The 13,842-nt window shown below is 37.1% G+C and overlaps 1 protein-coding gene across 18 annotated transcripts in view; it reads right to left on the bottom strand.

Moving 5' to 3' along the window:
- RAPGEF6 (Rap guanine nucleotide exchange factor 6) overlaps nt 1–13,842 on the bottom strand; it is a 249,402-nt gene that overhangs the window by 86,966 nt on the left and 148,594 nt on the right. For all 18 annotated transcript variants that reach the window (XM_067031533.1, XM_067031538.1, XM_067031531.1 and 15 more), the window contains 2 exons: nt 11,201–11,309; nt 2,906–3,146 (listed from right to left, as the gene is read on the bottom strand). In XM_067031533.1, coding sequence (XP_066887634.1) covers nt 2,906–3,146; nt 11,201–11,309 — 350 coding nt within the window. The remainder of the gene's footprint in view (nt 1–2,905; nt 3,147–11,200; nt 11,310–13,842) is intronic.

Here is a 13,842-nt window from a genome sequence, read left to right on the forward strand (position 1 = left end):
CTAGATCTTTCATTTTGGGAGGTCCTAATATAAAGAAATAATGCTTGAAAATTTAATTGCTCCTGGCTACCTCAATGTCCTGCCTCCTGCTGTAACCAAAGATAGAATCCAACTGGAGTAACCAATTTCCACTTCCTGAAGGAAACATTATAGAGATGAGATATTGATTTAGATGCCTGACACTTGAATACAGCTGGGTAAAATGTGACATGAACAAGCTAAAGTCAGTTGCAATCACAGTGTTCTCTGGCTTTTCATGACACATGTCACAACTGTGCCACAATGTGTTCAAAATGAGACCCTGTTAAAGGAGATACATGTATTCCAGACCAAACACCCAAGGTTTTCTGGAAATGGAACTCAGAGCATTACCTCCTGAGGAACTCCCCTTGTGAACTCTTTTCTGCCTTCTGGTCCTCCATTCCTTTCTCTTTTCCTCAGTGCCTTCATGCACCCTTCCTGTCATCCAAAACTGTCCCCAATCTCTTCAGTGTGGGCTGGTCCCTCTAATATTTTCCTTATTCAATTCTCATTTGTGAAAACAAGCCTATTCTTACAGTGTTTGCCATGCTGCTGTCGTACTACAGTATGCTCTATATTAAAAGAATCTTGCTATTTTAAAGTTATGATATTTTATAAACCTCAAGGAGAACAGTTCACTCAAAAAGAAATGAATAATAAACTTTCTAGAAACGAGAGATATTATGAATACACCTCAGGATGTTTCAATCCTCTGTGAGCCCCAAATTAAATGAAGAATAAACGTGTTTCCCTGAATTGAAAATAAAAACTCATGAAGAAGAGCATTTTCTGATCAGGAAATTCTTGAGATATTTAATTAAAAGATGAGAGCTGACATCCACCTTGTTCCAAGTTGCCTTCTAATTAATTGCCTTGCTACTACTGCTACATTGTGCTCCACCTTCAACTCCAAATCACTAACACTGCTAAAAGAGAGATCTTCCTAAAAGATCTTACCACAAATCTTACCACATCATATGCCTTTGATGGCTCCCTATTATGACATGGTGAAGTCCATATCTTTAGCATAATATTCAAAAACCTTCACTTACCTATCTATCATGCTTCATCTTTAGGTGTGCACTGAGAAACACAGTCTACTCAAACCTACCAAGCTTGCTCTTCCGTTTGTACACATCAAAACATTTATCACCCTGTAATGGACCACTTGCCTAGTTTTCCCTTTTAGATGATCAACTCTCGCAGGGCAAGAAACTTGTTCTACTTTCAATATTTCTGTCTCTGGATACTGTGCCTATTTTATAATAAATGTGTGAAGAATAAAGGGTTCCTGCTATGAATTCCTTAAAGGTAGGGACTAACTCTTTCCAGCTCTATAATTATCACCTGGAACAGTGCCAAAAACTCTCAGGAGCCCCAAATTAAGTATTTTCTTTGAATATGCTTTTTTTGTTCCCCACTAGATTCACTGTCTTACTTCAATAAATACTGAGTGACTACTATGTGCTAAGTATTGTATTTGATTAGAACATTTGTGATTACTTTAGAAAGCAGATAATATAAAATACACACAGATATAATATATACTAGAGTAATTCCAAGTCATGACACTGTATTCATTTTATCAGTATTTTACAGGCCTTAATTTGCATTTAAGTTCCTGAAGTTTTACTCAGTTTTTGTGACATTTCATTTTGAAAATAGAAATAAAATTTGATTAAAAAGGTCAGCTTTAGAATTCAGGAGGGAATAAATAGTGCAATAAGAGAAAGGTGATTTAAAAGGCAAAAAAATAGGGTTTCCCTGGTGGCACAGTGGTTAAGAATCCGCCAGCCAATGCAGGAGACATGGGTTCGAGCTCTGGTCCGGGAAGATCCCACACGCCACGGAGCAACTAAGCCCGTGCACCACAACTACTGAGCGTGCACTCTAGAGCCTGTGAGCCACAACTACTGAGCCCACATGCCACAACTACTGAAGCCTGTGTGCCTAGAGTTCCACAACGAGAAGCCACGGCAATGAGAAGTCCACGCACTGCAACAAAGAGTAGCCCCCGCTCATCGCAACTAGAGAAAGCCCACATGCAGCAACAAAGAATCAATGCAGCCAAAAATAAATAAAAGAAATTAATTTTTTTTTTTTGGGGGGGCGTACCAGGGCCTCTCATTTTTGTGGCCTCTCCCGTTGCTGGGCACAGGCTCCAGACATGCAGGCTCAGCGGGCATGGCTCACGGGCCCAGCCGCTCCGCGGCATGTGGGATCTTCCCGGACTGGGGCATGAACCCGTGTCCCTTGCATCGGCAGGCAGACTCTCAACCACTGCACCACCAGGGAAGCCCCTAATTTTTTTTAAAAAGGCAAAAAAATAGTATCAGTGAATATGTCCCAAGTTTTAAGATGTCCAAATTTGTAGATCAAGGGGCTGATACTGGATCAAAAATATACAAAAGATTTCATAGGGTTTCCCTGGTGGCGCAGTGGTTGAGAGTCCGCCTGCCGATGCAGGAGACACGGGTTCGTGCCCCGGTCCGGGAAGATCCCACATGCCACGGAGCGGCTGGGCCCGTGAGCCATGGCTGCTGAGCCTGCGCATCCAGAGCCTGTGCTCCGGCAACAGGAGAGGCCACAACAGTGACAGGTCCGCGTACCGCAAAAAAAAAAAAAAAAAAAAAAAAGATTCTATAAAATAAAACGAGCAATCTTTTCTAAAATTCAAAACAAGGCTAATGGAAGAATACATAATCTAACAGCAGTAACTTCTTAGAAGTGGTGAGGAGACATTTAGAATTTACTCTTACTTATTTATGGATTGCTTGTAGATTTTATGATGCAATAATTGTATAAAAAAAAACTTCCCTTCTCCCACAAAAATCTTTACAGTCAACAGGAAAATGCCTACATGACTAAGATTGCTGTTACCTACCTAAACAGTTTTGGAGGCAAGATACTAAATCGTGTTTTATCCAAAATCTTCCTGATTTTGTTTCTTCCACCTGAAACAGTATTTGCTTTTATTTTCTTGTTTCCTTTCTCCTGTGATGTCTGTTCAATATCTCCTGGTACATCCTGGATTGAGTGGCGATTACTTTTTTTTTCAGCAATTTTGGGAATATGAGGAACACCAGATTTCTCTTGTTCAGTCCTAGTAAGTAACTCTTTGAACACTGTGGAAATAAATAAATAAAATTGTCATTTCTTTTCTTCTCATTAGAAAGTTTTTATATCCACAACAAATTTTAAAAATAAACATAGTTGCTTTCTATCACTAGGCCTTTCACAGCCTCATCCATTAAAACTCATTTCATTACGAAATTTATACTCATCCTTTATTAAATAGCTATATCCATTTTTCAGCTTTTATACCTGACTGTACTTATGATGTTGTCCAATAGTGATAAAAGAAATTCACTGGGGAAAACAGAAATGAAGGAGGCAGATTGCCAGCATGTTTCAAAAGCCCAAGGTTCCTATTTAGGTAATAAGCAGTATAATATAATTGCTAATCAACCCAGATTTTACACAAATAGATATTTAGATTGTATTATTTATATGTTATCCCTCATCATTTGAGATGAGATATAAGTACTTTAAGTCAGGCCCAGTTTTGTAAAATTTAGCCATCAACAAAATGGGAAGAGCTCTGCTGGACCCACTTTTACCAGAAACAAATAGTACTAAATTTTGTAATATATGACAATTTCCTCAAGGTAACATCTGTGAGACTTAATTCAGTAGAGTGAAAGCCACTAAGCATTCACTACAGTGGTCTGAAGTAAAAAACCAAGCATTTGTAGATAACGTTCTATCAAGCCTAAGTCTAGTGAGTTATACTTCATCCTTAAGGAAAGTACAAGCACAGTGGGGATTTGCATTTCTAGCAATCTCTTTGCCTAGATCCAGGCAAGCTTATGGAAAGCACAGTTTCTGTCTTCAAGATAACGGAAATCTTTGGGAGTCACCTTTCACAGATACTTTGCTTGATTAAAATATAGTAAATTCTTTTCAGTCGTCTTAAAAAATTTCACTTTATTTTAAGCCATGTGGTAAAAATAAAAATGCTTTTTTGAGCTAAAATCAAGATACTCATCCATTCAAAAAATATTTACTGACCTATGAACATGTCAAGCACTATGCTAGATGTTTGCAGATTCCTCCTGTTGTGAAACAGTCAGTCAAAGATATATGGTATGGAGAGAACATAACGCAAGGAACTAGTTAAAAGAGCAAGAAAGGGAAAATTGTCCTTCATTAAGTCACTGTGTTAAGAAGAGATCAGTAAAGTGAGTTGATTTTAACTAGGCAAAGGGAGAAGAAGGATTAATTCTAGGTAGAGGAAATCTCAAGTTTAAAGTACCTGTAGTAGAAGGAAAATTCAAGAAAATGAAGATGACTGAAGAACAAGGTAGAGAAAGAGCTTGAATTTTCTGTTAAGAGCAACAGGAAATGTCTGGGCAGCAGATATCCCTGGCTGTAGTGTGTATGTAAGGTGACTCAAGAGTGTAAAAAGTAGTTTATATCTTCACTGGACTTGTGTATATAAGTAAAAATCTGCAGAGCTTGTGATTTGTAGATAAAGAAATGATTGTGTTAAACTAAAAAAAAAAATAGTGAGGGACAAAAATTAATGTCGGTAAGCAAATACAATTACAATACCATTAAACATCAATATCAGATATAATATATGAATCAAAAATGAAGGTGTCCAAGAATAAAAGAAATGTTTAATAAATTTGACTACACAAAGATTAAAGATTTCTCTCTCTACATATATGTATGTGTGTATGTGTATTTACACACACAACCCAAAACAAATGAACAAACAAGGAAAGTCAAAAGACAACTGGGGAAAAAATGTGCAACCCTTAAGACCAAGAAATACTGTTATTTATTTATAAGGCATTCAAACAAATCAATAAAAGATGAATAACTCAACATGAAAATGGACACATGAAGACTGTTCATAAAGAAGAAATGTTAGCACATAAAAAAAGTGCTCAACTTCCTTCATTATTAAAGACTGTATATCAGAAACTGTAAAGTTGATTATACCCACTGCAGAGGCATTCATACATTGATGAACGAAGCGTACATAGACTGGGGAAACTTTTAGAAAGTAAAACCCTAGTAACTATAAAAGTAATTCCACTGTCAGGAATTTATCTTATAGCTATGTCTATATAAACATAAAAGATAAGTACAGGGCTTCCCTGGTGGCACAGTGGTTGGGAGTCAGCCTGCCAATGCAGGGGGCACGGGTTCATGCCCCGGTCTGGGAGGATCCCGCGTGCCGTGGAGCAGCTGGGCCCATGGGCCATGGCCGCTGGGCCTGTGCGACCGGAGCCTGTGCCCCGCGGCGAGAGAGGCCGCGGCAGTGAGAGGCCCGTGTACCGCAAAAAAAAAAGTAAGTACAAAGGATTATTACATCATTGTAAATAGCAAAAACTATAAACCACCTAAAACATCCATCAATATGACATCAGATCAATAGATTATGATAATAGTGTGATGGAATTCGAGGCAATAACAATTACACAAGAAGTAAACCTGTATGAACTGCTGTGGAAAGGTTATAGAATACTGTACAAAATATGGTCCCACTGGGTGTCTTTCTTTAGTACTGTAATTTGCAAAACATACATGTATTACTTTTATTAAACAATTAAAATGCTAATAATAAAATTATCTGAGTGGTGTGATTTTTAAAGATGTTAGAAAGTTGTGAAAAGAGGAATGGATGAATAAAAACTCCAGAGCAGGAACAGGGTAAACTGAGATTGCCAGCTGTTTTCTTCTCTAGGGACATTTGCTGATCTAAATATAAACAGAAGGTGAGGCTCAGGTAGAAGGACTCTACTAGAGGAAAGAGAACTTTTGATGGCTCCAAGTACTGGCAAGAAAACTAGAATACAGAGAGGCACCAAAGCAGTGTCACTTTTCTTCATGAGATATCTCTATTATTAAGACAAGGCATGAGGCTGGAAATTTCTTAGAATCTCATGGTACTCAGGAGACAAAGTCACACAACAGGGAGAGACTTCCAACAAACACACAACAAATTTATCTGCTCGGGGTGGGAGGCTAAAGAGCTAAGCTCAAAATCTCTGAAGGGAAAAACCTACAAAAAAAGGAGACAGAAAGGTACCAGATTCTGAATCAAGAGATGGAGATGGGGAAGGAGGTAGGAGGACAAGTTTGAATAAGCAGAGTGAAATTTCCCACAATCTCTCAGTGGTTAGAGACAAAGTTCCATTAGAGGAGGGGCCTACAATCAAGCACATGACAAGTCTCTCAACTTGAAACCCAATGGACACAGTAAGTAATTCTGCAACCCAGCCTGACCCAGCTTAATTCCCCTTACCCTATTTGATTAAACAGAGGAAATGGCAAATCCTATCTGTGAGAAAATATTAATTTCACTACTAAGGTTCCTTTATGTACAATGTACTGCATACAATAAAAATTTTAAGACTCACAAAGAAAGAAAATAGCCAGAGGGAAAAACAGAATAAAAGATAATCCAAATGTTAGAGTTAACACACAAGGACTTTATAATAACCATTATAAATATATTAAAGAACATAGAGGAAAAGAGATAAAGTGGATGAAAAGATGAAGAAAAAGATGAAGTGCAACAGAGAACTGGAGATTCAAGTGAATATTCCAGAACTAAAAAATATCTAAAATTAAATTCAGTGCATGCATTTATCAGTAGACTGGATACAAAAGAAAATAGGATTACTTTCTTAAACACAGGTCATTACAAAATACCCAAACTGAAAGAAAGAAAAATTTGGAAAGAATAGAACAGAATGTAAGAGATAGATGGGATGCAAATCTTCTAACATATAAGTAACTGATTTCCCACATGGGAGGGAAAGAAAAAGGGGCAGTAGTAATTAATAATGGCCATGAAATTTTGAAAACTGATAAGCAAACCACAATGCACAAATTCAAATGCTGAGCAAACCCCATACAAAATAAATACAAAGACAACTGTGACGAATCCTTGTTATAGTTAAATTGCTCTGAGTCGTATTTGCATCCTATGGGAAATGCTGGTATTTTTGTTTAGCCTTCTGCAGATTGTGGTTCCAGTGTTCAATTTTCAAAGCCTCTGCAGTGCTATACAGATCTGTCCACTTTGTACCACCTAGTGGTCAGTCTGGGACCTGAGTAGAGGTCTGCTTGGGCCAGTTCTCAAAGTCTATGACATGCTAAATAGGATCAGATTCACGCACCTACAGGATTGGGGTGAGCCCAGGGTTTCATAAACAACTTTATGGGGTTGTTTTCTCCATCTTAGTTATCAACCTGGTACTTTCTAGTTCCTTAGGCCCCCTTTTTTGGACCTCAGAGGGAAACCGTCCACTGCACTGCCTTAGGGGCCAAGTAGAGGGGGACAGAGACAGTGGGGGAAAAAAGCAGTGACACTGGCTTTGTTTTCTTGGAGCCACTGCTTCACTAAAGGGTGAGGAACATTTTGTCAGTCAATGCCACTGGATTGCTTGGAGACTGGGGCCTGAGAATATGGAGAAAACAAGAGTGAAAAAAAAAAAATCTGTGGGAATTCCCCCTGTCTGAGCTTTAGGAGTTTCCTTTCCCATTCCTTACATCAGGCTGCTTCAGGGTCCTTCTAGGTCTGCACCATAATATTCACATCCAGGTTTCATGTTGCCTTGAGTCCAGTCCAGGGTATATGGGAGTGAAAAAAAATGGTAAATTCACTTCTGGTGGTGGTACTTGGAATTCTCTGAGTTCTCAAATAGATGGATCATGATTTTTATTTAGGTTTTATTGTTGAGTTCAGTGGGAAATGAAGGGTAGCATGTGTTTACTCCATCTTAACCGGAACTAGAATCCTTAATTTACTTTTTATCTTCAGGTGCATAAGGACATATCAAATAGCACATTAAAGTCTGTGTTTAATATTCTGGAGCTCCTACAGTTCTGTTTCTGTTGCTTCTGGCTTAAAATGATTTTTAAAAGGGCCTCACAATGTTTGATTGTTTGACTCCGTATTTGGAAACTTATTTTTACAAATAATAGGCTGCTGCTAGCATCTTCTAAAGAGGATTTCTATTTTCTTTTGCCAGGTACTGGAGACCTAGGGCCAGGTCAAAACTTGAGGTTCTTCTGAGTTGCCTAGAGTACAGTCCACATTCTCTTCAGAGTTAGATACTCAAGTTCTCAATCAGGAACAAATGTTGTTATGCTAGAGTGTTCTGGCCTTTGGTAGGCTCTACACTACGAACCTTCTCTCAGCAGCTCCTTCTCTCAACTACGTTCTATGGATGGGAAAACAGCCCTGGGGAAAAAAACATCCTTTGAGGTGTACAAGTCTCAGGATAAGTGGTAAGGGATTTGACACATCCAGAGTTTGTGCTTTTAACAAGTGCAGTATTCCAACTCTTTCACCTTTTTGTGGGAGCCTTTTGCCAAAAAAAAGCTCAGTCTCTCAGTTGCTTTTTCTGTACTGGTAAATGCTCCAGGGCAGATATGGCTCCAGTTTACCACTTTAAGATCTAACTTCTCTGTTCAATGGCAGGTAACTCTTCACTAGCCAGCTCCTTTAGTTGTTCTCAGTCAATACTAGAAATAGAAGACAAGTTTTTTAAACTAATTTTGCTCACATTATAGGTGGTCCTTTGAATTGGGAGTCACATCTTTCTTTCATTCTGGAATGGCCTCTGCCATTGTTTCCTAAATACTTTCTTCTTCACACTTTCTTTTAGATCTCTTGGAATAGTGTTCAATTGCATTTTGTCTTTTTTTGCTCTATAAAGTTGATTTTCTCAAGTTACCTATTCCTTCTACTGAATGTTTCTGTCTTTTCTACTAAAATATTTCTTTGCATATTTAAAATAACCCCAAGAGGTATTTTTCTCAGTGACTGTCTTTTTTCCAAATACCCTGTTCTTGTTTTAAGGAATGAATTTTTAAATCTCTCTGTACAGAGTTCTAGAAATGGCTTTCTTCTCCTCCTCAAATTAACTGTTTTCTCCAAAATCTGTAAACTCACTTACTAGGTTCTTTACCATCACCCCTCAATAATCCTGGTTCTCTTATAACTGGTGATCCCTTGCTGTCAGTTCTAATTAACACAAAATGACCAAGTACCCAGTATCACCTAAACAAATCTGTTTTCTGGTCACAGCTCTTCTTTTTGTAGGTGTTCTGACTGTGAATTCCATGCAGGATGACCTAACCGCTCAACTTTGCTTCATGATAATGCCAGAGTTACTGGGACTTTATTCCAGGCACCACACATCCAGACTAAAATGCTCCATTTCAACAAATATTCTACTAATATTTCTTTGAGATACTCTGTGGTGTTTTTTGCATGGGGAGAATGTTGGCTGATTACACTCTGGCTGGGGCAAGGAAGGAGGTTTTGAGGGTATGGGCCCCCTTCTGTAGCACCACATAACTCCCACACTCTGCAACATCCAATCTAGGGTTCTGCTGGGCAATTGCTTCTCACCATCCAAAGAGTTTGGAGGTTGTGGTTTCTCTTCCTCTTGCAGCCTTCAGATCAATTTTATCTCCCAGGGTCCATGTTGTTAACCACTACATTATACTACCTCTATGTTTTTATACACAACCACATTTGATACTAGTAATTATTATGTGCCAGGAACAAAAAAAGTTTAAAGGTACTGATGCTTATAAGTACCCTACAAGGACTTCCTTGGTGGCAAAGTGGTTAAGAATCCGCCTGCCAAGGCAGGGGACATGGGTTCGAGCCCTGGTTCGGGAAGATCACACATGCCACAGAGCAACTAAGCCCGTGTGCCACAACTACTGAGCCTGCGCTCTAGAGGCTGCAAGCCACAACTACTGAGCCCACGTGCCGCAACTACTGAAGCCTGAGCCCCACAACAAGAGAAGCCACTGAAATGAGAAGCCTGCGCACCGCAACGAAGAGTAGCCCCTGTTCACCACAACTAGAGAAAGCCCACGCACAGCAATGAAGATCCAACGCAGCCAAAAAAATTAAAAAAAAAAGAACCCTATGAAACAGAGCTGGAGAAACAGAATACAGAGACTAAACAATATGCTTTACATGTCGGAGCAACCTCTGCTTTCATATTTTTCAAAATCAGAAACCTTTTATTTTAACCGAAAAGGTGATATTTCTAGATACTAGTCGAAAGTCTAGGAAATCCAAAAACTGTTAAGGTTTACTTATTCTATGCTAAACTTATATAATATTTGGAAATTGCCAATAGACTGTTATATGCCAGATTTAGCATGATGTAATTCAGTGAAAGGGACTCAAGTGAAAAGAGGAAAAACACTAAATGTTTCATTTTTCATTATGACTAAGTGCAGGATAAGGAGAAGCCAAAGTGGGGGGAAAACACACACACACACTTCCTTTTCCACAAGCACAGTTTTAAAATTCAACTCTTATTCCCCAAATTTCAACCTAAATGATGTAGAGAAATTTTTTTCCTTCCTACTTTATAAGGACTCTTAAATTTTCTTTGATAGTTTTAAATTGCTACTTTTTAAAAAATTGTTGCCCTCCTCAGAATTTCAGAGAAAATCCTATGAAATCTAATCAAATGAAGTCACAGTCTTCCAAAAGTTAAAAAAAAAAAAAATCCAAATAGCAGATTAAGTTAAAAGTACAAGCTTAGTCCTTCCTTCATTCAAATAGTAACATTATCAAAACAGATTATAGGAACAGTAATCAATATTTTTACAAAGAAAGGTATACTGTTATTAAAAACCAGCAATTCACTGATTAATTAATTCAATATTTTACTCAATTTATTTCCATGAAACAGCTAATCTGGCATTCATATTATTATTTCAGAAAGCTAGCTAAAACATTAGAAGTAGACTGATTTGCACGTTAGCAGGGAGAAAAAAAAGCCCGACTATGACTTCTCAGTTTCATTCAGATCAATCTAAGTTTCATTCAGTATCTCCAGGCAAAGTACAGTACATAATAGATAGTAGACATTTCATAAATGACTAAGTGTAGTTGTACACCTATTTTAAAACTAAGATTTCAAAATAATTAAATACAAATAAAAATTCTAGAATACAGAATACTATATCTCAGCACTAAAGATCCTAAAAATGTTCAAAAAGCTTAGATAGAAACATGTTTTAAGTATTTTTACTATCCTCCCTTTCACTGTAGTGATTTTTTTCTTTTGTATCACCAAACAAAAGGGCTCAGATAGCTTTTGACAACAAAACTCACCAAAAATGTTGGTCTTTACAGTAAGTGCAAGATGAGTATTATTCCTCAAAATTTCAAGGGCCTTCACAAACGTTATATTCTCAAAGTTTTGTCCATTTACTTCCATTATCTTGAGAAAAGTGTTTGAAAAATACAAATTAAGACAAAAACAGTATTAGTTATTTCTGCAATCTTAAGTTTAATGGTGAAAAAATAAAACTTAAATAGTGGAATTACTATCTAATTTTTTTTCTCTGTATTGTGGTATTTTCCTAAACCTCTACTATAAACATTTTTTTTTAAGTTCATTCCCTCTGGGATCATACTAGAAAAAATTTTTTTCAAAACATAATGCTTTATATATGAAGGAAAATTTTTAGTTGTGTCAGATCAGCTCATAAAAATTATCATCTGTGTATGTACAAATTTTAGTCAAGTATTCTAAATGCAAATTTACTGCATTTGAAAGAGAGAAAAATTCATTTAAAAGTGGTACTTTAAATACATCTAATATCATTTCCTGCCGCTGACTGAATCAGGCAGTCAAAAAGCAACAAGCACAACTGTGATGGGGTCTTGTTCCATTTGACACTGCTGATCATTCACATCAGCGCTTCACAAACTTGGCTGCACCTCAGAATCATCAGGAAGCTTATTCAAAAAGCACTAATTCCAAGGAAAAAAAAATAAAGAGATAAACACAATGAGAAAAAAAAGGCAGCACAGAGGACAGATCTCAAGGACTGACACAAACATTTCAAAAGGATAAAAAGAGTGAGAAACAAAATATTAGGAAAAGAAAAAGAAAAAAAAAAAAAAATCACAGAAGTAAAATCCCCAGAGTTCAAAAAAGTCTTCAGTCTATATACTGAAATGAATCATCTAGTACCAGGTAAATAAATAAATAAATAAATAGATTTTTTTTTTTTTTTTTTAAAAAGATCCCATCAAAATTCTGAATTCCCAAAGACTTAGAACAAAGACTCCATAAGGATCACTGTGGCGGTTGGTGTTGGGGGGTGGGGAGGAGGAGAACCAGAGGTACCTAGAAAAGAAAAATAAAGGATGGTTTGGACTTCTTTTGGGCCACACTAAATGATGTAATACTTTTCTGTGACTTCAGTGTTCTGAGGGAAGAATGACTGTGATAAAAGATTTTTACACTCCACTGAACAAAAAAGTATCATCAAGACATGTAAGGACACATAAAGTTATAGTACTCATTTACCCTTTTTGAAAAAAGTACTAGAAAAGGTACTAGAAGACAATCGTGAGATAAAATAATGGGGACATATGGGCATAGATGAAGTGGAGGTGATCAATGAAATCAGTAAGGCAGGTGCAAATATCTAAATGATTGTTAATAATAGGCTTATGAAACTTAATGCAAATGTCAAAGTACTCTTAAAAGAGAACATCCATAATGTTAAAAAATGACTTATAATCTAGATCTAAAATCTCAGATAATTTCAACCATACTTGGGAGGACTGAGGGAAGAAGTAAAAACATGATAAATTTCTCTCCTCTGTCAGGAATGAAACCACTGGATTTTTCTTTTTCTTTTTTTTTTCCTTCCTGTGAAGAACGAGATCCTTAAATATATTTACCAAAAAATACTAGAACAATAAATATAATGACTCCAGGTTCCTTGCTACTAGATATTCTTAATGAGTAGTCTGAGTAAGGTCCAGAAATCTCCATTCTATAAAACTCCCTTAGGGGAAGAAGGGTATCATTAAAACTTTATATCAGAGTTTCTTTTCTAAAATTACATCATTTTTTAAATTTTAAAATATTTTATTACGATATACATTTTACTTATTATGTGAGAGTTTTTTAACCCCTTGCACTATTAATATTTGGTCTGGATAACTCTGTTGTGGTGGCTGCTTTGTCACGGGGTGTTGTAGGCTCTTTAGCAGTATCCCTGGCCTCTATCCACTAGATACCAGTAGTAATTCCCAAGTCATGACAATCAAAAATAAATCTAGACATCACCAAATGTCTCCTGGGTGACAAAATTACTGCTGGTTGAGAGCTACTGTCCTGAAGTGAAGACCTTTTCATAATGTGAAGGCCCTCTTTTTTTTGGCCTCGTGGCATGCGGGATCTTAGTTCCTTGACCAGGGATCAAACCTGTGCCCGCTGCAGTGGAAGCATGGACTCTTACCCACTGAACCACCAGGGAAGTCCCTGTGAATGCCCTCTTAATTTTAAAAAAATGACAGCATGGTTTGGTTAAAAGTAAAATAAAGTCACATTCTAAATGAATGTGTGAATAAACCAAAATATTTAAGTGGAACAAATTCAGCTTCCCAAGTGATTCAGCTAGATGAGAAAACACTCTTTGGTGTGCATGAGAATTATCTAGAGAGCTTTGTTCAAAATACAGACTTCCAGTCTTCACCTCTGCAGAATGTGATTAATATGATTACTAAGACTGAGGTGGGTCTAGGAATTGTATTTTTTAGTAAAAAGGCTGTCCGTAATCTCGTTTTTGAAATATATTGCTCTATAGTTAACTAATGCCTACATGGAGAGAATAAATCCCTATCAACTTACGCCCAGTGTCTCCTTCCTTTTCCTAGTCCCTCAGCCAGCTCACTCTGCTTATAGATGTAATTCTGTTACCATATGAACATTATTTAAACCAAAACCATCA

Source organism: Kogia breviceps, chromosome 4 (assembly GCF_026419965.1).
Source record: "Kogia breviceps isolate mKogBre1 chromosome 4, mKogBre1 haplotype 1, whole genome shotgun sequence".
Taxonomy (NCBI): domain Eukaryota; kingdom Metazoa; phylum Chordata; class Mammalia; order Artiodactyla; family Physeteridae; genus Kogia; species Kogia breviceps.